The sequence below is a fragment of the Pezoporus flaviventris genome, unplaced genomic scaffold (assembly GCF_033815535.1).
Source record: "Pezoporus flaviventris isolate CSIRO_AGI_PZ_B2104156 unplaced genomic scaffold, CSIRO_AGI_Pfla_v1 ptg000036l, whole genome shotgun sequence".
NCBI lineage: Eukaryota > Metazoa > Chordata > Aves > Psittaciformes > Psittacidae > Pezoporus > Pezoporus flaviventris.
Window position 1 is genome coordinate 3,297,778 of NW_026892584.1, and position 25,630 is coordinate 3,323,407.

General features: G+C 39.0%; 1 protein-coding gene across 13 annotated transcripts in view; it reads left to right on the forward strand.

Moving 5' to 3' along the window:
- Nucleotides 1-3,451: 3,451 nt before the first annotated feature.
- Nucleotides 3,452-25,630, forward strand: part of PPP6R3 (protein phosphatase 6 regulatory subunit 3) — a 50,206-nt gene continuing 28,027 nt past the window's right edge. For 3 of the 13 annotated variants that reach the window (XM_061462837.1, XM_061462840.1, XM_061462844.1), the window contains exons 1-11: nucleotides 7,727-9,406; nucleotides 11,604-11,836; nucleotides 13,315-13,501; nucleotides 14,423-14,560; nucleotides 15,083-15,148; nucleotides 15,531-15,643; nucleotides 16,309-16,422; nucleotides 17,139-17,268; nucleotides 18,916-19,068; nucleotides 21,012-21,161; nucleotides 21,686-21,750. In XM_061462837.1, coding sequence (XP_061318821.1) covers nucleotides 9,395-9,406; nucleotides 11,604-11,836; nucleotides 13,315-13,501; nucleotides 14,423-14,560; nucleotides 15,083-15,148; nucleotides 15,531-15,643; nucleotides 16,309-16,422; nucleotides 17,139-17,268; nucleotides 18,916-19,068; nucleotides 21,012-21,161; nucleotides 21,686-21,750 — 1,361 coding nt within the window. In that variant the 5' untranslated portion in view covers nucleotides 7,727-9,394. Of the gene's footprint in view, nucleotides 4,189-7,725; nucleotides 9,407-11,603; nucleotides 11,837-13,314; nucleotides 13,502-13,576; nucleotides 13,653-14,422; nucleotides 14,561-15,082; nucleotides 15,149-15,530; nucleotides 15,644-16,308; nucleotides 16,423-17,138; nucleotides 17,269-18,915; nucleotides 19,069-21,011; nucleotides 21,162-21,685; nucleotides 21,751-25,630 lie in introns of those variants that run through there. The other 10 variants (XR_009745022.1, XM_061462847.1, XM_061462843.1 and 7 more) reach the window with 7 other exon arrangements.

The following is a 25,630-nucleotide window of genomic DNA, read 5'->3' on the forward strand; positions in this document are numbered from 1 at the left end:
GATTGCAGAGAAAACAGAGTAAGTAGATCTGGTATTTCCATATAAGTTCTTGGCTTTTTCTTAATAAGTAGGGTGCATATTGCAGTTGGAAAAAGGTTGCCTGCTAGGCAGTCTTGAGTTTTCTAGTAATGTCCATCAAAGTAGAAGAATTCTGTGGGAAAGGCATACTTCAGTGGGGGTACCAGAGACATCTGTGCCTGAAAATGTGGTATAATTGGAATATGTATCCTTTAGAAGTGCACAGCATGGCAAAACTTGGATTGCCGGAGTGATTTGCTCAAAATATGAATTGTCTGGGGTATGGGGGAAGGAGGAAGAAAGATAACCTTGATAGCCACTTCAAACTCTTACATGTCGGTGAACTTTTGTTGTTTTGATTGTCTCTAATTTCTCAAACTTATTTTTGCATATACCCAGATAAAAATTATTGTAAATCATTCAACTTCTGTAGGTCAGACTTGGTGCAGTCTTCTTATTCAAAGCAGTTTTACTTAGTTTTGTAAGCTGAGTCTCTCAGAAAAAGAAAGCTAGTCATGCCGCTACCTGTAGTTTCATTAAGTGCTCATGGTTTAAATAACATGAGGCAGGGGGCTTTCTACCACTTTATGTGACCAAAATGGTGATAGAATGCTTCTGGAAGATACTGAGTCTCAATTCAGTTGTCTCTGTCTTGATCATGTAATCCACCTATTTAGCATCTAGTACCTGACATTCTATATAGAATAATAGAATGGTTTGGGTTGGAAAGGACTTCAAGATCATCTAGTTTCAACCCCCAGCTATGGGCAGGGACAACCTCCCATTAGGTCACTCAAGGGACCTGTCCAGCCTGCCCTTGAATACTGCCAGCATTCACAACAAGGACAGCCTTTTACAGTGCCTTTATATCTATCCTTATATCTAACCTAAATATCCCCTGTTCAAGTTTGAACCTGTTACCCCTTGTTCTGTCACTACAGTCCCTGATGAAGAGTCCCTGATGAAGAGTCCCTGTCAGCATCCTTGTAGGTCCTCTTCAGATACTGGAAGGCTGCTGTGAGTCTCCACAAAGCTGCTCTTTTCCAGGCTGAACAGCCCCAACTTTTCCAGCCTGTTTTCATACAGGAAGTGCTCCAGCCCTGTTATCCTTGTGGCCCACCTCTGGACTTACTCCAGCAGCTCCATATCCTTCTTATGTTGAGAACTGCACACAGTACTCCAGGTGGGGTCTCATAAAAGCAGAGTAGAGGGATAGGATCGCTCCTTTGACCTGCTGGTCACATTCCTTTTGATGCGGCCCAGTATATGGTTGACTTTCTGGGCTGTGAGCACACACTGAAGTCAGCTCATGTTCAGCTTCTCATTGACCAACACCCCCAAGTCCTTCACTCCAGGGCTGCTCTGAATCCCTTCTCTGCTCAACTTGTAGCTGTGCCTGGTATTTCCTTGACCTAGGGGCAGGACCTTGCACTTTGCTTTGTTGAACATCATGAGGTTTGCATTGGCCCTCAAGCATGTCAAGGTCACTCTGGATGGCATTCCTTCCCTCCAGCATGTCAACTGCACCAAACAGTTGGGTGCCATTGGCAGACTTGCTGAGGGTGCACACAATCCTTCTCTCCATGTCACTGACAAAGATGTTGAACAGGATCAGTCCCAACACCAGCCCCTGAGGGATACCCCTCGTTATTGGTCTCGAGACGGACATTGAGTAGTTGACCACGACTCTCTGGTGTGGCCATCCAGCCGCTTCTTTATCCAGCAGGTGATCCATCCATCAGATCCATGCCTCTCCAACTTAGAGACAAGGCTATCATGTGGGACAGTGTCTTGTGTGGGACAATGTCTTGTGTGGGACTTGTGAAAAGTCCAGGTAGACTAAGTCAGTTGCTCTGCCTCTACCCATCAGTTCTGTAGTCCCATCGTAGGAGGCCACCAAATTGGTCTGGCAGGATTTGCCCTTAGTGAAGCTATGTTGTCTGTTACCAATTGCCTCATTGCTTTTCATGTGACTTAGCATGGCTTCCAGGAGAATTTGCTCCATGATTTTGCCAGGCACAGAGGTGAGACCGACTGGTCTGTGGGGATATATTTCCCTTTTTCCAGTCATCAGGAACTTTTGCCTGACTACCATGACTTCTCAAATATGATGGACAGTGGCTTAGGGACTTCATTTAAGGATTGCCCAGAGGTTCTGAGGGAACTATCAATGATCTCAAACATGATCTTCTCTTACAGTGGGCTTAAGGGCTTCATTCACCCGGTGCCTGCGTATATGTCTTCTGTGACTTGAGCAGCATGGTCAGAGCACTTGCCAGTGAAGACTGAGGCAAAGAATTCACTGAGAACCTCAGTCTTCTCCAAATCCAAGGTAGCCCGGTCTCCTGTTTCCTTCTAGAGAGGGCCCACATTATCACTAGTCTTTCTTTGGCCGCAACATTCCTTTAGAAGACTCTCTTACTATCCTTGACATCTGTGGCCAGACTCAATTTTAACTGGGCTTTAGCTTTCCTGAACTGATCGCTAGCTTCTTGGGCAGTACCCTTCTTGAAGGTCTACTTTTGAGCATAGGTGTGCATTTGAAATGTGGAAGTGATAACAAAGCAGGCTTGAGTAATGCAGACTTAAGTCCAGTAAAGTCCCTTACTTTTTCTGCTCTAGTTAGGCACTTGACTCGCAAGGGATTGGCAAGTCTACCAGACATACAGACCTAAAGGTCTGCAGATGAGAAACAGAAGATCTTTGAAAATAGTATGGTTAATATATTACATTGCCTTTAGGTTCCTGGTTACTAAAATAGCATTAAAATATTGTGTTTAGTGTTTATGTACAAAGGCTTGGAGTCCTTGTGCTTTTGTGAAAAAAATACAAATGTGTATTTGTTGGGTTTGGTTCCAGAACTGTTGGAGCTCATAACCTGGTATTTCAAGTCAGAAAAAAAAAATTCTTCTCTTTGGCAGGGTACTTGAAATGCTTTTTTAAGGTGTATGGGTTGGTGTGGTTTGGTTTTTGGTTTTGTTTTGTTTGCTTGTTTTTGTGTTTTGGTGGTGGTGCTTTTTTTCGTTGTGTTTTTGTTGGTGGTGGTGGTTTGGTTGGGGGTTTTTGTGTGGTTGTTTTTTGGTTTTTTTTTTTTAGCTAAAGATACATTTGTGACAAACTCTGATAGCAGAGCTTTTTGGGCAAATGCTAGGTAGGCATGGGCATGAATTAATGAATGTGCTAAAATCTTTGCTAGCCGCCTTAGTTGCTAGTACTTTTTTTTTTTTTTTAAATGATCGATGTTACCCCTGTTCTCAAAAGAAATAAACGTCTTGCTTGAAACCTGCGATGAAGAACAAAATCAAAAAGTCCTGTGTAACTGATGGAGAAGGAAGGTGAATTTTTGTGTTAGAAATTCATCTTCCAGCTGCCAGAAACAGCTACATCAGATGCTTTTTCTTGCCTATTTGGTGTTGACCAGAGCACGGGGCACTCTCAAGCCAGTTATGGATATCTAATTAAGCTCTTTAATGGTACTTTGCTTTACGTTGGAAGAATTAAACTATAAAAAACAGAAGTTGTCTTCATGACTGAATGCGTTTCCTTTATAAGTTCGTATGTGGGCTGTATTGTTTCTTTCCAAGTCGAGCTGTTTTCAAATTGAAACTGGCTGAATTGTTTATACAGACTTATGCCCAAATAACTGGCATTCTTAATGTTTGTGTGGCTTTTTTTCTGTGCAGTTTTGGGTAGATTGGGTCTTAATATAAGAAGAATAGTTATAAGGAAATAAGAGACTGCTGCAAAAAACTAGTAATAATGTCTATTCTAGCTCTGAAGATGTTACTTCATCTGCAGTTGCTAATTGTTTATTAGAAAAGAGCCTGGATTTTTGTTAGGTTCCACAGTCAAGCCCAGATTTTAAAGGCAGTTTTATTTCAATGAGGTAATGAAGTTTCTTTGTTTGTCTCCCAAAAATAAAGGGGGATGTTTAATTCAAGTTGGTTTAAAAATAAGTATTAAACAGTATCAAATTATAATATTTCTTTTTTTGTTGTAGGAAGAAATCTACTTCATCTAACTCACTCCTAATTCAGTCCTGCTAATCTGCTAATACTGTAGACTGAAAAATTTTTTGCTGTTGCCAGAATCCCCTGTAATGGGCAAGGAGCCTGAAAGAATACAAATCATTGTTTTTTAACTTTAAAAAAAAATATTTGTGTTTTACAGGTAAGAAACTATTATACTTCACCTACAGCAGTAGATTTAGCTTCTGCATCTGTAAAACCTTGCATTTTAAATGGTTTCTGAATGCTTTAAGTTTTTCTTGTTCCTGATGTCCACTAAAGGCTTACGTACCTGATTTCTGTAGGTTCACATTTACAACCTTCTTTCTGCAGTTCAGACTTTGTGCCCATTCCTTCCCTTTCCTTGCAGCTTTTCTTGGATTGCTTTCTAGATGGCTGTTTCTAACTTTGTCTTTAACCCACCCTCCTGTTACACTATATTCTTTCTCAGCCCTGCTTTGGTCTTACAACGGGAATCAAGGGTCATTAGACACACTGCTGTGGTTATTCTATTTGTTTTGCAGAGAATATGTTTTAAAGTGTTTTGCTTTTGTGCCAGGAGGTGTAATTGCTGCCCACTTTCTCATTCTTTGGGAGAATTCCAAAGCAAATATGTTCATGAACTGGTATATATTAGGTATGACTGCTGTTTAGCACTATAGGTTGTAATATTGAAGTGTGGTAATACTATCTTTTGCAACTGAATTTCTGGTACTAAACTGCATGCTTCAGTGTCAAATTGTTCTGTGAATAGCTATGCACTGCTTAGCTTGCTTTTTATATTATTATGGAGCTGTCTTCTGTAAGTACATAGATATATTCGTTTTGAATATAGTTGGGAGAATTCAAAATAAGAATATAACTGAATTTTTTGGCCAGTAAATGTTTTAAATGTGTAAATATTCAACTATTGAAGTGGAGTTACTAGAAAATAATTCATCCTTTTTATTTGGGCTGGGGAGATCAGTGTGTAATTTGTAGCTATTTCAGGTAATGAAGATCTAATTTATTAACGCACCATGGGTTGTGATAGAGTATAAGAGTTGACAGGGATACACATGTACTTGGTATAAAATTGCTCTTGTAACTTCATGGCAAGCTATAGATTTCAGCTGATTTTTGTGCTTTTGCTGGACAATTATGACCTCTTGAGTTTTTGAGAGATTGGTGTCTTTGAATAAACATTAACTAGTTTGGACTCGTTCATGTACTTCAGCATGCCAAAGCAATTGATTACTGGGATGTACAGTCATAATAGGCATGTGTGTATATGCACATGATGGCTATTATCTACATATTATGTAAAAGTGTATATATATAGTTCTGGTCTAGATAGAAGTGCAGCTAGTATGCATAAATAAGGAAGGCTACTGTGGTAAGTAAGGGTGAAAGTGATACAATTTCTATCTCAATCCTTAACTGTTCTGCTTCTGTAGCAGGCTCCCTTTTCCTTTGTCTGATATTTGCCTTCTTATTAGGAGGAAGAGGCAGCTGTTAAAAGAGGATGTTATGCAAATTACTGTGTCTTTATGCAGTTTTCTGACTTGTTTCTCTTCCAGTCAAACAAGGACCACTACGTGATGTCTTTTGCTTGTTTTTCACTTGGGTATGTAGTTACCCTCTGAAGGTATAGTGGTTGTATGTGCTTTAAATGAGTACAGTGTCTGGAAGGAATTGTATCTGTGGTACAAATTTAAATTGTCCAATAGTCAATGAGCGTGAGGAAGTGTTTCTCTTGTATTCTGAAATGGCTTGTGGTTACCCAGGATTTCTTGGTGGTATTTGGGAGAAGGTGTGGTGTTTTGTTTGGCTTTTTTTTTTTTGGGGGGGGGGGTGGTATAAGTGAAACTTTACCTGCAAATTGTTCAAAACACTGGAACGTTGCTAGCTTATGTGCAAAGAATGCTCCCCCACAATTCCTGAATGTTACAACTCGATGGTGAAGTCTTACTAAGATGATTGTAGAATCATAAAATGGTTTGGGTTGGAAGGGACTTTTAGAGCTCATCTAGTCCAGCCTCCCTTCAGAATGAAAAGAGAAGGGCTCGCACAACCTGTAGTCAGTAAAGTAATTCTTAATGCTAAGAAGTGGAATGGGTAAGCCTTCAGGGCAGTCAGGCATGGAAGCTGGGCCTCCACGGTACAGAGTATCATGTACCTCCACAGGTACAGAGTCTGTGCTGGCTGGGTACTCCTGTGATGCTGTGCTTATGGTGTTACGGAAAAGAGCCCTGGTGTGATGCAGTGTTGCCAGGGGAGCTATGCTGGAGGTAGACCCATTTCCATCATTTCTTCTTGGTCTTTGGGGTGGATACACCTCTATGGGCTACACGCCATCAGCTGCATGAGCAATAGCCATCGCTACCATGGTGTACTCCGTCTGATGCTGCTTTGTCTGTGTCTTCTGTGTCATCTGCCTTCCCCATGCAAAAGTGGGCAGCCACTCACTTTGCTGCTTTGGGAACTTTTTGTTCCAATCATCCTTGAATCTGAGGGCCTTGAAGTTCAGCAGCTGGACCAGCTGTCAGGGCCTATGTATTTATAGGGCCTGGAACAAGAGGCAGTGAGGTAGCTTGTGACATCTGTGGGCCACTGTGGTGGCAATGTATGTGGACAAATATGACTGTTCTGGGAGTTGAGGGGGGTGGCAGTGGTCTGAAAGATCCTCTTATGGGAGGAGGAGGAGGTTCAGGTGGGCTGTGGGCCCCTTTCCTGAGGATTGCTCCACTTTGCCATCTTGCTGCTCCTTGGCCATAGGGACTGTCCTCCACTTCCCCTCTTGGTGCCTGAAGGACAGGCAGTTGTAGGCAGTAGGCTTATAGTGGGTGATGCTCTGGCTGAGTGAAATACAGTTTGAAAAGCAGCCACTCAGGTGCCTTCTTTTTCCATTGGGGTGACTGGTCATTCTGTTTAGCTCTAAAATTTGAGACATACACTTGTGCTTAGCTTTGCTTTGAACAGATGGTCTGCTTCCAGTGTAAGCATAAGCACTTTATAAATGATTATGATGCCTAATTACTCTGTTGCTTGGAGAAAGGAGGGGGAAAAAAATAGAACTGGGAACTAATTAAATGTACCTCAAGGCTAACTGGTTGAGGTTATATGAAGCTGAAGCTGGCAGAAGGGCATGCATAGCATTTTAAAGAAATTTAATGCATTTAAAGGTCTTACAAAGATGGGTAAATTCTTTTAATGATAAAAGCATAATAATTTATCTTCAACATTACTTTGTCCTTCCCCAAACCTACCTGCCTCTGGTTTTTAGAATGCAATGGATTTTCTGCATCATAAATGCTTCTATCAGTAAGAAATACAAGACCTTCTTGAAAGCTTGTAGTGGCACCAAGGACTTTCTTGGTAGTTGCTTTGCTTGCATCCAACTACTAAGTTGTCTTTTGTTAGTTGCTACACAGGAGTTGTAAATCCCTGTTTTGCTGAAGTAGGTTGAATAATTTAGGATGTATTTTAGTCATGGGAAAGTTTGCTGTTGCAAAAGTGACTGATTCATGTGCGCTTGAACCCTCTAGTGAGAAAATAGGGTGCTACATAAAAAAAACTAATGTAACTGTCAATTTTTTTTTTTATAACAGTCCTTGTTGTAATTCTCTATGTAGTATTTCTCTGACTTTGGTATGTTGCAGAATCTTCAGCTTGACGCTGCTATGCTTTTTCTTTTAGAAGTTTCTCTTGCTGAAAAATGAAACTAGGTATTGCTGCAAAATCTATGAAGTACCTATTGGAAGCTCTATGTGCTTTTAACATCCAGTTGTCAGGTAGAACCAGCCTTCATCTGACTAGCAGAGGTTCCTCTGTTTTGTTTCTGCACTGGTCTAGATCCCTGGGTCTGCTTGTAGCTACCAATACCCACCTGTTACATAGAGGTATGAGGCACCAAGTTGTAAGTAACTCCATGCAGAGCGTTTCTTGTATCTGTTTTACCTGAGGATGATGTTTAAAAGTTAAATGAGCAGGTAACTTTAATAGCTTTCTTATTTGCTTAAGGGACTTCTGGATGCTTTAAAGTAATGCATCTGTTTTGTAAAAAGTTCAGTATAGGAGACATTGTCCACAATGCTTGTCTGACTGGAATTCGTATCTTCATCCTGTAGATTGAAAGCAGAAATGCCTGTGTTCAGGAAAGGTGTTTGGTAGCTGTGTCGACTGGAAGTTACAGAAATTTATTGAGACAGTTGTTACCAGCTTGTTTTGTTGGAGATGCCAGTTAAGCCTTCAGCCTCTAGAAAGAGCCACAGACTTAATTACTGTTAAACAAAATACTGTGTGGTTTTCTGCAGTTGTAGTAGGCAGAAAGCTTCATATTCTTTCTGGTCTGAAAGAATTGTTTCTAAGCTTTATTTCTTCCCTTTAGTAAATAATTCAAGTGAGAATTTCAGTTACCTCTATCTCAGAGCAGTTGACAGGCTTTCTGCATTTTGGTGGGGTGCTTTCTTCTTTTCAGATTTAAGTCAGGTGTTTACCATGTGGAATGTTATTTCAGCATTCATTCAAATCTGCGAACAGTATTAACCAGGGAAACAAAGCAGTATTTTTCTGAATGCTAGGTGTTCCTTAAGATCTTGAATTGACATAACTTACACATCAGCAAGTTGATGTGAACATTCAGAAGTGTTGTTTCCATGAACTGGAAGTCTGTTAGTCTTGCTATCTGGAAATTTTCAGAGATTATAGAAAGCTAACTCAAGTTACAAAAGACAAATATCTGCAGCACGTTTACTGTCTTTTTCTTTCTACACTTGAGAGTTTTTAGTATTATCCTGGATTACTTTCCTTCTAGAAGTATCTAATCTTGAGCATGTCCAATGTTTAGCAGTCTCTTACATCTTTAATTGAATCCAAATGTGATTTTTCTGTTCGCATTGGTAGTGGAGTTGAACATTGGCAGTACCACAACCCAGTAGATTTGCGGAGTTTATCTTTGCAGATAGTGAAATTTAAGAGGAGCACCCCTGATTTGTGGACATCAGGCGTAATTGTGACTATGTTAATGGGACTGAAATTTGAAAAACATGAAGATAATTAAGAATTTCAGAATTGGTAGGTTTGGGGAGGGAGGATAGAAAAGTAGGCTGTGGGAAGAATAACAACTTTGTTTTTTAAATTTCCATTCAGAACTATGTTAGACTGATTCTAGATTATTGCCGGTGATAACGCCTAAGAAAATTCTCTTTTCTCCAGGGTTCCTGGACTTCATCCTTGGCACATTTTATGTTGTTTATCTTTCCTTATTTCAAAGGACCTGGGCTCCTGTTGAAAAGTGACGGAATAATCTCTGGCCAGCACCTGCCATGTTGAGGGAGCACCCCTAAAAGAGCTTGCCTGCGAGAGAGTTTGTGAAATAACGCAGTAACATGTTCGCAGTAGTATGCCTTTTATTTTTTTTTTTTTTTTGCTATTTTCCATTGTTGAATTTCTCTTGAAATAAGTAACTGAGAAATACATTGAAGCTACTGAAATGAGCTTTATTCGCTGCAGAGGGATTTACAGCTGGAATTAGCATTGATGGTTGTTACTTGCAAAGATGTTACTTTCATTAATTGTGGCAAGGGGAATGATCTGATCTGCTTTCTAGAGGCTTTAAAAAGGCAAACCAAACAGAACTTATCCCACAGCTAACAATGCACTCGCTTCACTTGCTTACAGTAAATCTGTGTAGGCTGAATACCCACCCACAAGCTAGTGTGTTTAACAACTTTGTATAATTTGAGTTAAGCTAATTCATGAGATCAGATGTTTTGAACCCTACTTGTAAAGTTACTAATTCTTTTATTAGAAAATAATTTTTCTGTTTTTAACCACTTAATCCGTGCATGGGATCTCAGATGATAAGTACTGATACTGCAATTGAAATTAGCTGTACCTTTTCCTGATTTGTTTGGCTCCCTTATCTTTAAACGGAAAGCTACGTAATCTAGGGGCAGTTATGTATACTTATGCATTCTGACAAAAGGCTAAGCAAAACAAGGTGGCATTAAGTGATCAGTGTGTAATGGTTAAAGCAGCAGTGAAAATCCTGAAAGCAATTAGAACTTCTCTATAGTGAATATACCAGGCTTTTCAGTGTTTGGCCAAATACTGTCAGTCTTGCTGCTGAAGGTAATCATAAGGGGTTTGCTGGATGCTTGGACTTTTACCTGTTTTCTAAACTGCTCAGGTACTAAATTTGACACTTCACTGTTCTAAATAGCTTTAGTGTGGATGCTGAATCCACTTTTAACTTGGAAATAAATGCTTAAAGCTGTCTTTATCTTAGTTTGCATAAGAAGTAGATAGTTGTTTTGTTTGTGGGGTTTTTTTTGGGGGGGGGTGTCGTAGGTTTTTATAAGAATGTACAGCAAAAGCATTTAAGCTTGCTGCCTCATATCCCCTGCAGCTTACAGATGTGTTTTTGCTAAAATACTACTATTCATCTATATTCTTTGCAGTAACCACATGTCCTCACAGCTGATGTGGCTAATATACACAGTAGTAACTAATGTATTGAATTGGAAGGCAGTTACTAAAGGAACAAAGGGAATGTTTCCTTATGAGTACTGCTTAAAAACCAATTACTGCTTCCAATTGTAAGGAAGGAAAGAAAAGTTTCTATTGCTGCACTCTAGTATCTATAGTATCTTTTAGTCCACGTTCTGCATTCATGTAAGACCAGCTGATACTGTGTCAGAGGTTAAACGTCATATCCAAGACCTGTTTTGGAGAGGAGTGGGTGGAGCGAACGCTTGTATTGAGCTTAATGTGAAGTGAAAGCAAGCTCTATCATAGGCTGAAATACTCTTTCCTGATAGCACGGTTGTCTTGGTAGCAACTGCTTCCGAAGTGTCTTAGAGCAACAAAATTAACATATGCCAAAGCCTTTTATAAGGAAAGGTGAAGTTGCTCATCCTTACCCATTTCTCTTACAGTCTTTTGCAATGTTTGTGTTTGGGGCCATTGCCCTTTCACATGTTTGCATAAGATATTTTATTGTCAAATGTTATTCCTCGTGTGTCAAGTTTGTGGAGGGAGGGGCAGTGAGTGAGAATGTCCTGTGTTGAAATTAGCTCCAGCACTTTGTGTACTGCCAGCAAGTTAAAATGTGTTATAATTCCTTAACATTCATAGGTGTGTCCTCCAGTGGTAGGAATAGTACTCAAGTGCGTTTATGCAGTGCTCATTTTATCTTTCCAAGCTCTATTAATTGCTGAGCACGTGGTTCTGAACCTGAAACCTGGTCCATAGATGAAAAACAGAGTTACCCTTATTTCTTTAATGCAGAGTAGCATGTTCCTTTCATGTAAGTAAAACCCTGGAGCTGTCTAACTTTATATTTAGATGCTAGAATATTGGCTGTTGCTGAAGGTACAAAAATTACTACAGAGTATTCAGTCATCTTTAATCAAGCCTGATTTTGTAACTTTTGATTGTCAGCATCTGTCGTGTCTCCTTTGAGTTCTAAAGTTTCTATGCATGCAGGTACCTTTGGGGTTAGAAGCTATAAAATACTAGTATGAAGTGTTACCTACAAATACTGCTTAAATAGATTTGTGAACTTAATGCTTTGTGTGTATTCTTCTTATCCAGACCAGCATGTTTTGGAAATTTGACCTCCATTCGTCATCCCACATAGATACACTTCTAGAGAGAGAAGATGTAACACTGAAGGAATTGATGGATGAAGAGGATGTTCTGCAAGAGTGCAAGGCTCAGAATCGCAAACTTATAGATTTTCTGCTGAAGTTAGAATGTTTGGAAGACTTAGTTTCATTTATTATCGAAGAGCCACCTCAAGACATGGATGAACAAATTCGATATAAGTAGGAAAATTTTGGGGGGGGGGGGGGGGAGACTTGGGAAGGTGGAAAGGGGTATCTTACTCTGGTTAATTTGATAGTGTGTTTTGCATTCGTACTTGCTAGTACAATACCATTATCTTTAGAACAATTTTTTTTTTTTTTCAGGAGGCTTTGTAGAACTTAAAAGTCAGTCTAGTATTTGCATTTTTTTCAAATGGAAGCCTCTTATCCACAAATCCATCCAAAACCAATTGCTGTCCAAAGGAGGTTTAAAGAAAAAAAATTAAAAAAAAAAAAAAAAAATTGGAGCTCTCATGAACAATCTTGTAGTTGTGATGATTAAGGAAACACTTTAATGGAAACCCCTATTTGGTAGTATAGTTAAGTGCTTGGTTTTGTTTTATTGATGATTGGAAAGATGTTTTGAAGATGCTTATGAAAGAATGTACTTAACATGTGATTACTAATGTCCTCCTTTGCAGAGGAATTGTAGGAATTCCTTTGTAGGAATTAATTAGCTATGGCCATGACTTCAGCTAGCTTGCTGAGAAGGTTCAAACTCGAAAGTCAACCTAGCAGTTTGTATAAAAGAATTTATACTGTTTTGGGCCTATTTTAGAGTTGTCTATGCAGACAGTAGCTTTTTTTTCTTAAAACAGTATGGGAGAAAAAAATAATAAGCTACACTGTTAGTTGCAGCACTTCACCATTTCTGGTAAACCAAGCCTCCTGTAAGTGTTTCTAGTAGCATTTGAAACTTAAGCTTCTTTCATTTAAAAACCTTAGGCTGTCAGTCAAAACTGTCTTTAGTCTGAGTAGGTGATAGTACATCAAATGCAGGAAATTACTGGTCTTGATGGCCTCTTAGTTGAATTACTCAGTGTTCTGGACTATGCTTCTGCTTTGGTGTCGTGAAGCAGTACTAGCTAGTTTTGCAGGTTTTGTCAGACTGACTAGTTTACTGAGCTTCTGCATAACTACAGTATGTATACATATTTTAATATCCTGAAACTACTCCTTTTGGCCATTTTAATATAATCCCTGTTATATCAGAGAGAGGCAAACACACTTTTTTCCCCAGTATTAGTCCAGTACTTCAGTCTGCTTAACTTCTTGGTAACTAACTTTTTCCTATCAAAAAAAGAAGTTGCTTCTGCAAGGAGAAGACTTGAACAGATAGGCTTAATGATAGAACAGGAGACTTTAATAGTAGATCTTAAGATAAAAGCTTGCCCTTTCCTTTCCCCACTTCCCTAGTGTTATCCTGTTGCTGCTGAAGATCAGAGTAGTCCATTTCTTAAAGGAAAGAATAGAGTTTGTATGCTGAATGTACAGTTACATTACAATGCAGTAGTTTGCTGCTTTAATTAGTGCAGACCAACCTTGCTTGAAAACTTGGTCAGAAGCTCTACCAGATTCTGAATTCAGAGCTGGGAGTGTGACAACTTTGAAGTATGACTAACAGTATGATTTTATTTATTTATTATTCCCCCCCCCAGATATCCAAACATATCGTGTGAGCTGCTTACATCAGATGTCTCACAGATCAATGATAGGCTGGGAGAAGAAGAATCCTTACTTATGAAACTGTACAGCTTCCTCCTGAATGAATCTCCTCTAAACCCTTTACTGGCCAGTTTCTTCAGCAAGGTGCTAAGTATTCTAATAAGCAGAAAACCAGAAGAGGTAAATATTTGCAACCTTTCCAGTTTAACGAGTTCTCTAATAAAGTTGCATTTGGCAGTGCTGCTTAATGACTACCTGTTGAGGATAGCAGCAAAGTCAAAAGAGGGCATTCAACTTCTATGCTAGCTGAAGATGCTAACCATTTTTAACGGTATGCACAGGATTAAAAAAATGTGTTTCGATAAATGCAAATCGAATACATCATACTTGCCTGAGCTATGTGTGCGATCAACGTAAGGAAAAACATGACTGCTACTGCTGAACCCAGGACAAGTGCTTACCATTTGGCTTAGCTTAGCTCAGTATTTTATATGATGATACTTGTATAAATTGTTAAAGGTGAAGGTAAATGATTTGAATTGGTAGGAATGCATCCAATTTGGTGTGAAGAGTTGGTGTAGAACAAGTTAAGAGATGTTTGGAGTCCTTGTTCATAAATGTTGTTGTACTGTTCATGTGGCCCAGTACTGCAAGCAGCTGCAATGGTGGGCTGTCAGACCTCAGCAAATTAAGTTTGTGACTGTTCTGTGATTTAGCAAGCTCTGTATTTCTTTGCATTATGTTAAGGTCTTGCTGTGTCAAGCTTTGCTCAGTAAGTAGGAATGAGAGTAATTTGTACCAAAAAGGAGACCTGACAGCGCAGTGGATTATAAGTAGCTTATGGTCAGCCAGTTAGGCTTGAGAGGAGGTCCAAGACACACTGCACATTGCATGGATCTGTCGTGTGCCACTTTTGCTACTTTATACATGTATATTAGTTTATCTTGCCTTGTACTGCAAGCTTTAAGTAGCAAAAGTGTCCTAAGAACTTCTTATTTATTCTCTCCATTTGCTAGGAGAGAGAAGCTAAATCTGGTTGGTGTAATTTACCATGTGAAATATAGATAAGTAAATGCAAGCGTAATTCTTTTTAATTTCTAGATTGTGGATTTTTTAAAGAAGAAACATGATTTTGTAGACCTCATTATTAAGCACATAGGGACCTCTGCTATCATGGACTTGCTGCTCAGGCTACTGACTTGCATAGAACCTCCGCAGCCTCGGCAAGAAGTGTTAAATGTAAGTAAAGTGTCTCAAAAGATTTTCATCTGACATTTGTGAACTGTAAAACGGTTTATATTCTGCTGGGTTTACTTAGTTCTTTAGTGTGCTGAAGTTCAGTGTGTGGGTTTTGGTTTGGTTTTGTGGGGTTTTGGGCTGCTTTTGTTTGGTTGTTTTTTCATGGCACTGCTAGTACTTTTTCAGCACAGCCACTGTGCTGGTGGAGATGATTTAGAAACTGAGAGGCTGATCTGTTCCCCTGGGTTTTAATATCTAACTTACAACTGCCAGATGCAGTTTTTAAAAAGTTTTGGACTTTAGTGAACATCTTTTTATTTTTTTTCCGTTTATTTAAAAATAAGGCTTTATTTTTTGTAATTGCTCAGAAAGACTGACTTTTACCTTTTACTTCTGAAGTATTGTTAGTCCTTGTTTAGTAATATTAACAGTATGACTTATCGCAATTGTCAAATGACTACTTTTAATTTTGTTAATTAATTCACGTGGATAAAATTCTTACATTCACAAACACTTTTACAGTGGCTAAATGAGGAGCGAATCATCCAGAGGCTTGTGGAAATTGTACATCCATCTCAAGATGAAGATGTAAGTATTGGTCTGAAGCTCTTCTGGGTCTATCTGTTCAGCAAGTTGTTGTACATCATAGTACTAGAATTTTTGGGGTTTACTGTTTTCTGCCCTTTTCAGTAAACTCCATCCCCCTTCCCCCTTTTTGGTCCCACTTCAGTCCATGTCAAAGCTGTATACGTATTCTATGTTTTGCCACCTTAATATGCAAATTATTCTTGCCTCATGCCTCAGGCTCGTTTTGTCTTGTTAAGGTTTTGTTACAGCATAAAGCTATTGTCTGAACGTTTATTGTGTAGGAGAGATTTGTCTGAGGTGAAACTTCTGCCTTTTTTAGTTGGAAGAGTTACAGTCCAGCTTGTTGTTACTCTTACAGTGAAGCTTTGTTTTTCTGTTCCAGAGGCATTCAAATGCATCACAGTCACTCTGTGAAATTATTCGTTTAAGCAGAGACCAGATGTTGCAAGTACAGAACAGTTCAGAACCGGATCCACTGCTTGCAAGTCTAGAGAAGTAAGTTGGCTTGCTCCATTCTTGATTTATTTTCAGTTCATAAAAAGGTTTTTAATTTCCGACCTTGAAAACCATTAGAAATGGCAAGCTCCACTCTTCAGTTGAGTTTTCTTGACTGTCATCTGTGTAGTGCAAAATAATTCAGCAGGTAAGCAGAGCCCACCTGGAGGACTTCTTGGGGTGAGATGTGTCTCATTAAAATATTTCCTACTTTGCCAGAGTTAGTGGGATCAAACATGCCGAGGTCAGCTTGATACTTTGCAGAGTATTCATGGGAGACTTTTGCTTTGATCTGTTACTTGTTGTAATTTAATCCAAGTGTGTGTTTCTGCCAGAGAAGATTCTTCTGTATTCCATTCTTCCTTTTGCTGGTTACAGGTTTAGGTTTGTGAGGCTGTTGTGGGAAGCTGAATCAGGTTTTTGGTCTGACTGAAAAGTTCCTTTTTGTAGTGCTGTTTCTCAGTAGATCCTATAGAAGGATCTCAACCTAGATCAATGGAAGGAATAGGAAAATGTGATCAGGACAGTGAGGACGGGAGTGATAATAGCTACTGGTTTTCACTGTATTCCTTTATTAATTTTACTTACACACCTGGTAGCTACTTCTGTTAACAGCTGTATTTGGAGGTAGTGTTTTATCTGATGCCAATACTTTTTCTTTTCAGGCAAGAAATCATAGAGCAGCTGCTATCTAATATTTTTCATAAAGAAAAAAATGAATCTGCAATAGTCAGTGCAATCCAAATACTATTGACCTTACTTGAGACAAGACGACAGACGTAAGTGTTCTTTTTTCACTTAAATTATGCCTGCATAATGTAGCTACTGTTCAGCAATAGTGTCTTCACATACTTATGACTGAATCATTTTTGTGGCCTGTTGTAACTGAAGATGTAAAAGTACAAACCAAGTGATTGCAGTTGGTGTTATTACACTTTCACCAAATGATTGGTCTTTCTGCTGTTTTTTCTAGAAGCTACCACTTGACAGCTCAGGCTAATTACATTACTCTCTTCCTTGTATCCAGAAAGAATTTGATGAAAATAGGTACAGTAAAGTGAGGGGGTATTGACTTTTAAAAAGGTTATTTCTAATTTTATTAACAACCTAATGTTGAGAAACTGCTGAACTGCTGTCCTCTGTGGTACATTCAAGTTGTTTATGTACCACTATATCATAGATAGATATATGATAGATGAGTAGATGAGTGAAACTCTTCATGTGCCTCAAAAGAGGAAATAGAACAACTGTAATGTATAATCTCAAAACTGTATTGGAGATTTCAAGCACAATAAACCTAAAAATACTAGGGCTAGTGTTTGGAAAAATCTTGCTCAGCCGTTACTTGACACTTTGTGTTTGTAATCTTATGTTTTTACTTGCTTCATTATTTTCACATGCCTTCAGAACCATGACACACTCAAAATAATACTTTAAGGATGATTTACAACTAGTTTTGATATTAATTATCAAATTTTAATTGTGTGTGTTTTAGATTTGAAGGCCATATAGAGATCTGTCCTCCTGGCATGAGCAATTCAAAATATTCAGTCAATAAAAGTGTTTTAGAAGCCATAAAAGCACGACTTTCATCCTTCCATGAACTCCTACTTGAGCCTCCAAAAGTAAGTGAAACCTTGTGTTACCAAATTGAGACAAGACTGTCACAGTGTGACTGTGTTTCACGCAGGCGATAATAACAAAGCAAACCCAGTTTGACAAACTTTGGGCAAGTGCCCAGGCTTCTTTCTAGCCTCTTGAAAGCTTTGCTGTTCATTATTCTTGTCCCTGAGCCAATGTGTTCTGTGAATTGATACACTTTTCCAGTTTAAACTTTGTTTAATTGGCAGAATAGCCTTGAAGCAATTACTTTTTTCAGAAAGCAATGAAAAGAGATTTGCCATATATGCTTAAGGTGGGTCCTGCTTTCTGCTTGGAAATCTGATCTGAATAAGAAATACAGACTATGGATGCAGTAGTTGTTGGGAACATTGGCCCAGATGAGGCCTGCACAACTCCCCTAGACTCACCCAGAACTCAAGTAGACTAGCTCCGCAGCACATACCCTGCGCTCTCTAAGCATGTTAAATTCTTTAGGCTTTTTAACTGAGTCAGGCAACTTACCTATGTCATGATGTTGCAAAAGATAAATACAGGATGTATAAATAGGGGGTTTACCTATGATCTGTTGTCACTGCAGAATTTCAGCTAAAGCACAGCACCCTAAACTGCGTTCCATAGTCCATAAAGGAAAAGGACTTGTGTGCCAAAGTGAAAATAAAGACCAGAGGTGCATGAAGTACCACGTGGTGGGGGGTCAAAGTGGTATTCTTTTAGCGTAAAGAAGATGAGACCTCAAAATTTCAAAATGCTGAAGAGGTAATAAAGAAACTGTGTTGTCTTTATTGCAACAACCTGGCAAGGTACAGGTCTATATTAAAATAAAAGCAAGGTCACATTAGATACTTGAGCAACATATTCAGTGACTTCACTAGATGAGCTAAGTATGTCCAACCATCAGAAAATACGCATTTTGAGCATCCTTAGATTTTTGTCATATGTAAGGAATGGCATAAACAAACTAGCAGGATGTCAGTTTCTTTTTCTGGTGCAAATAACATCCAGTGATAGTGGTCATGTCAAAATGTGTTTGTACATTAAGATGGGAGGATATTTTCATTACGGATTTTCCTGCCTATTGCATACTTTCTACAAGATTTTTAGGTCTTAGAGTAGCTAATACCAGTTTTTCTTACTGGCTGGTTATGTGACACAGTTCTTGTTTAACTGGCTAACGTGAGAATAAGACACCAGAGGAACTCGTTGCTTACTGAAGTTGCTTTTAAGTTAGGCTTGGTTTGTTGAGTTCTTACAATATTTCATTACAATATTCATAGACTGTTCACCTAGGTCTTTTGTGTATATTGCAGCAATGTAAACTATAGCTGGATTGACTAACAAGAAGCATTTCCTAGGAAGTATCTCCTAATTCCTTTCAGGACTGGGTAGAATGCATCTACTTGGAGATCCTCTCTGTAGTTAACAATAAATTTTTACGTCGTTGATCTCATATCTGTTTTTACTGTTTTGTGTGGCTAATTTTAGTTAAAATAAGCTGTAGTGTTCAGAATAAAAAATTAGGGGTTTGCAGGGTGAAGGCAAGATTTAAGGACTAATTGTATATATATTTTAAGCACTACTCTGTCATTGTGCACAGTAATGATGAGCTGGTATTTTAATGGATTTTATGTATGCACAATTTTCTTTTTCAGAAAAGTGTCATGAAGACAACCTGGGGTGTGTTGGATCCACCTGTGGGAAACACGCGTTTAAATGTGATTAGATTAATATCTAGCCTTCTACAGACGAATACAAGCAGTGTGAATCAGGAACTTATAGAGCTTAACAGCATAGGAGTAATACTGGTAAGAACTTTATGCTGCCTTTATTTTTATGGATTGTTACTAAGATCTAATATTTTTTTCTGTCAGTGCAGATGATAATTTAGTAGCCTAACTTTTCAGACTGCTGAGGCTTTTGCTGCACCATTTAAGACCCCTTAATAGTGGATTTTACTGTTAAATGTTGACTTCTGACAGATGAATTTTCCTGTGACCACTTGAATTGTTCTTATCCTCTACACCCTCATAAATACATTAAGTGGTTTTCTTAACAGGCTTATTTTTTCACCTTTATGTTCTCAAGTTTTCAGCCATGTTCAAGGCTTCCCCTGCTTGTTTTCATTCTTTTCCTAAGTTGTTCCCTCAAAACCTTTTTTCCTCTCAATAATACCCATCACATCAAATGGTATCTCAGCATTGTCCCATAAAGGGACAGATATTCTTGGTGGCTTATATGCCTTCAGTCCTCTAAAACCAGTATGTTGCACAACAAACTTTCAGTCAGTTAGCTCGCTGATTTTGCAAATGTGGAGTGTGTACTGTAAGTATTACCTGCTTTGTACTTCAGCTGTAGCAGGACATACTCTTTGTATTTAGGTTGACCAAAAAATGCAAATGTTGGTAATTGGATAAAAAAAAAAAACAAAACAGCAAAAAATACTGGAAGTTATAGTATAGCTTCTGAATACAAAATGTAAACTTCCAAGCAGGCAGTTGCAAACTTACAGTGTAAGTATTTTCTTTGCCCCAAATGGTTTTAGTCTAAAATCACTTTTTGCTCCAACTGATTAATACAACTGCATTTGTAATGTCTTCATTGGAATTCCTCTGCATAACTTGGGTTTGCAACCAGGTGCTAAGTTTGCCATAACCTATTTCCTGGGTGTGTTGTCTATGGGAATGTACATCTTGTGAACACCTACATGTTCTTATAAGGAGGTTATTTTGTAAACCAAATTCAGTGAGGTTTGAACATGCTTTTCTATTGCAGGTTTTATATAAAGAGAAAAAAATAATTATAGCCATATAAACTTCTTGGTGCTTTGTGCTATTTGCTGCAACACGAATGCTATACTCTGCACACTTGACTGTTAGGAAAAGTAATTGTTTAGCTCTAGTAGCGTATGGAAGGATGTCTTTAGTTTAGGAGGACTGAAGGAAACTTAGAGGGATTTGGAATCTTTAGCTGTGTTTTGAATGAGACTTAAATTTTTTAATACTGTTCCAATTGCATTAATTAAATTCATTTTACTAGTGACAGCAGTCATTTGAGTTTTGCAGTCAGTCTAAAACTGGACGTAGAGCTTGAAAAAATCTTTAAGAGGGAAAATGTGGAGAACCAGGAATACAAATAAATGAACACTGTTTTATCTCAACTTCATATTTTTCTGTCTTGTGTAATGCATTTAATAATCTTAAACTGCATCTAGATTATCTGAGGTAGCCTTCTATAATACTAGAATAAAATTAGTAGATGATGGGTTCAAAACAGGTAGAGATAATTTTGTAAGGGATGTCACTGAAGTGGGGAGCACATTATAAACAGTATTGTAGATGCTAGAAGGTTAAGTGAACTCAAAGAGGAGTCTCAAGGCCTGCTCAGGGCATTAATTATACTTTTGACTTGCAGTGACTCTGGGCTGAAGCTAGAAGCAGTGTAAGTAGGGAAGGTCATTCCTTCCTTCATTCTCTGAACATGCATTATTGGTTACCACAGCTTAAAATTCAGTCAGAGTTGAGTTTTTGTTCTGATCCAGTATTCTAGTCCTTGTGTTCAGATTATAGCAAGCACAATAATTAACTTTTTTGTAGGTTACCAGGGTTTTCTTGCACAATAATAGTTACTGTAAAACTTACAGAATTTGTTCCAGTGTAATAATTCAGATGACTTGCTGGAGTGAGACTATTGGTTGTGTTTAATGAAAAGACCTTGGTTTGTGTAAACCTTGTTGAATTTGTTTTTTCAGGACATGTTCTTTAAGTACACATGGAATAACTTTTTGCATACACAAGTAGAAATTTGTATTGCATTGATTCTTGCAAATCCTCTTGAAAGCACAGAAAATGGCACAATTACAGATCAGGATTCCACTGGGGACAATCTCTTGCTGAAACATGTAAGTTCTGGGTTTTGGGGAATCTCTTGAATTTTTCTGTTTCCCAGCTGTGGTAGCAGTTACTCTTACATAAAACATATCCTGATTTTACTTTATTTATGGAATGAGTAGGAATATTTCTGTTTTTCTTTATTATGTCCATTTAGGGTGTTAAACGTGAAAGTGCCATAGAGTAGACTTGCTGCTCTGAAGTAGGCATGAGTGCAGACCTGCAAATACTTATCCTCCTTGAAGGAGGAGTTCCTCTTACTTTAAGAATAAAAATTGCTATTTCAGTAGCTTTATGCTACCACAACTCAGCAGCTGCAAAGAGAAGTTGAAATAATATAGGCTTAGCTTTCAGATTTCTGGTTGGGATATGACTGCTGCTTATGAACTTTTTAAATGCTTCGAAATTATTTATCCTGAACCTGAAATTAGTTGTCTTGCAAGGCTTCAGTATGCGTTAAAAACAACCCTAAAATGCATTATAGCGTTCCACTTTACTGCTGCTAAGCATTCTTTGCTCTTAATTTTTTTGATAGCTCTTCCTTAAGTGCCAATTAATAGAACGAATACTTGAAGCATGGGAGATGAATGAGAAGAAACAGTGAGTAACTAGTTTTCTTATTACCTGCAATTGTCTACATAAGACTTGAATTGTGAAGTGGATATATGACTAATTCATAGCTGCACTGGCAGTGTTCTTAAGACACTCAAATGTTAATATTTAAATTAAATCTTTCTTTATATTTTAGTAGCATAGTAATGCTTTTTCCCATGACCATTGGAGAATATGCTAGTTTGTCATTCTTCTCATATATATTACTATGATATTTAAAAATTTTAAAGTCTACTCATGTATATTAAATTACAAGAACACACCATAAGTTTTAAGAGGACAGGATATCATAGAATCATAGAACAGTTAGGGTTGGAAAGGACCTTAAGATCATTTAGTTCCAGCCCCCCTGCCATGGGCAGGGCCACCTCACACTAAACCGTGTCACCCAGGGCTCTGTCCAGCCTGGCCTTGAAAACCACCAGGGATGGAGCATTCACAACTTCAGTGGACAACACATTCGAGTGCCTCACTACCCTTACAGAAAAGAACTTCCTCTTATATACAGTCTAAATCTCCCGTTTAAGTATTAACGTGTTACCTCTTGTCCTGTCACTACAGTCCCTAATGAAGAGTCTGTGACCAGCATCCTTGTAGGTCCCCTTCAGATACTGGAAGGCTGCTATGAGGTCTCCACGCAGCCCTCTCTTCTCCTAGGCTGAACAGCCCCAACTTTCAGTGTGTCTTTATATAGGAGGTGGTCCAGTCAGGATCACCTCCTTTGACCTGGTGGTCACACTCCTTTTATGCAGCCCAGGATACAGTTGGCTTCTTGGGGTGCAAGCGCATGCTGAAGGCGGCTCGTGTTGATTTTTTTTCTCATCAACCAACATCCCCAAGTCCTTCTCCGCAGGGCTGCCCTGAATCTTTTCTCTGCCCAGCCTGTAGCTGTGCCTGGGATTGCTCCGACCCAGCTGTAGGACCTTGCACTTGGCATGGTTAAGCTTAATAAGGTTGGCATCAGCCCACCTCACAAGTGTGTTGAGATCCCTCTGGATGGCATTCCTTCCCTCCAGTGAATCAGCCGAACCACAGAGCTTGGTGTCATTGGCAAACTTGCTGAGGGCGCACTCAATCCCACTGTCCATGTCAGCGACAAAGATGTTGAACAAGACCGGTCCCAACACCGATCCCTGAGGGACACCACTTGTTACTGGTCTCCAGCTGGACATTGAGCCATTGACCACAATTCCCTGTGTGCGGCCATCCAGCCAGTTCTTTATCCATTGAGTGGTCCATCCATGAAATTGATGTCTCTCCAATTTAGAGACAAGGATGTCATGTGGGACAGTGTTGAATAAACAAGCACCTTGTTGATTTTCATGTGCCTTAGCATGCCTTCCAGGAGAATCTGCTCCAAGATTTTGCCAGGCACAGAGGTGAGACTGACTGGTCTGTAATTCCCTGGGTCATCCATTTTCCCCTTCTTGAAAATGGGGGTTATATTTCCCTTTTTCCAGTCTTTGGGAACTTCACCTGACTGCCATGATTTTTCAAATATGATGGACAGCGGCTTAGCAACTTCATTCACCTTCACCAGCTCCTTCAGGACCCACGGATGGATTTCATCAGGTCCCATGGACTTGTGCACATTCAGGTTCTTAAGATGGTCTGGAACCAGATCCTGTCCTACAGTGGGTGCAAGGTCTTCTTTCTCACAGTCCCTGCATCTGCCTCCCAAGACTTGGGTGGTGTGGTCAGAGCATTTGCCAGTGAAGACTGAGGCAAAGAAGTCATTCCAAACCTCAGCCTTCTCCAAATCCTGTGTAGCCAGTTCTCCTGAGAGCTTCCTGAGGGGGCCCACATTGTCCCTAGTCTGTCTTTTATTAGTAATGTACCTGTAGAATCCCTTTGTTGTCTTTCACATCCCTAGCCAAGTTTAATTCTAACTGGGCCTTGGCTTTCCTAACCTGGTCCCTAGCTTCCCGGACAACATCCCTGTACTCTTCCCAGGCTGCCTGTCCTTCCTTCCGACTTTTATAACCCTCTTTTCCTTTCGAAGTTTTCTCAGGAGCTCCTTATCCATCCAAGGAGGTCTCCTGGCCCTCCTGCTGCACGTCCTTCTGGTTGGGATGCAACACTCCTGAGCTTGTAGCAGGTGATCCTTGAATATCAACCGAGACTCTTGGCCCCCCCTGCCCTCTAGGGCTGTATCCCATGGAACCTTACTAAGCAGGTTCCTGAAGAGGCCAAAGTCTGCTCTCTAAATACTTTTCTCCAGTAAGCAGTTGAAAATTATTTATAAAGACATCAAAGCATATTATATACTGGGGAGCAACAGGCTCTGAGTAGTAAAAGCCAAGTCCTTAGCAATGATTGTTTTCTAAACGTACATGTTTCTGAAAGAATGGAAGTTTCAAGTAGCTAGCATTGTCTGAAACTGTAGCAGGAGGAAAAAAAAAAACCTCTGTCTTCACCTGAGGTGGTAGAATAGCTCTCTTGAAGGCTTAGGAAATACTAAACATTAAATGTTAGCTTTAACTTGTCAAAATACTGAAATTAGCTGGCTGGGATGGTGTTGCTGGTTTGCTGGTGTGTTATTTGAGACAGGTCTGCTCTTCAAAATATTCGTCTTCCTGTTTGATGTGAATCATGTAGTAAGTACTACTATTGTAACGGACTTGAAAATAAGTATGTTCAAGTATGTATGAAGAGGATGGTACAGAAGAAAGGGAATGTAACAACTGAACTGTAGAAAACATGCTTTCCCAAATGTCTTTTTGTTTTTTTATTGTGTTCTCATGAGGTCAGAGTCCAACTAGACTCCCATAGGAGAGAATTATGGAAAGGTATTTCTATAGATGGCAACCTAAAATTACTCTTTGAGTAAGAATGTTCTTGATCATGTGCTTTCTATATGGATGAATGAAACATTTAATTTCACGTTTTCAAGTATTTGTGGACGATGTTGTTGTCAACCTCAGGTTGTGTTTTTTATCCAGAAAAAAATGTATTTGTTAGAAGGGAGCAGACTGCTGTAAGTAATTCATTCCTTTATCCAATTTTGCAAAGGTACGACTCCAAATATAAAATGTAAGCCTGTAAGATAATCTGAAGGTATGTTTTAGCTTAGCTGCTCCAGGAAATTATTTCTTTTATGCGTTTTTATTCTGTCACTTTATGTTGCGCAGCTCTAGAAGCTTGAGGGTGACTGCTTTCTGCTGGTGAAAGTGTGACATAGTAAAAAGCTATTTATTTCACTGGTATTAATAAGCATTTGCTGATAGATACAATTGTATTCCAGATTTTTTGCATAGGCAATTACAAGTCAGTTCAAACATTCTTTATGGCATACCATGTATTAGAAATTATAACCTTTTGCCAACATCACATGTTGCTTGTTTTGAATGTACTTGTTACCTAAGCAGTTGTAGAAATAAGACAGAAATCTCTCACTTTGTTCCTGTAAAGAACGCTTTACTTATGACATCTTGCACTGACATAACATGATTTCAGTTACCTTGTGCTAGATTATAAAGGTGGAAAATCAAGAAATGTCATAATCTCTTTCCTGAACTGCTGTCGCTTTATAAAGATCTCACTCAAGTTTATGGGAGATTTGTCTAGCTAACTGAGTGGGTCTGTCTTAATTTCTTTGCTTTTTTTAATTTTTTTTTTTTTTTTAATTTTAGAAGCACGAAACCTTAAAAAGCTGATGCAGCAAATGTCTAGTCAGTTTATAGCTCAGGGCTAGAAATTCAGTCTAATTCAGAGCTCTCACTTCAGCTCTTTTGATCAGATATAGGATGGTTCCACCTGATCATCATCAGCCTGGGAAGAATACAGGGAGACGTTGTCTGGGAAGCTAGGGATCAGGTTAGGAAAGCTAAAACCCAGTTAGAATTAAACTTGGCTAGGGATGTGAAAG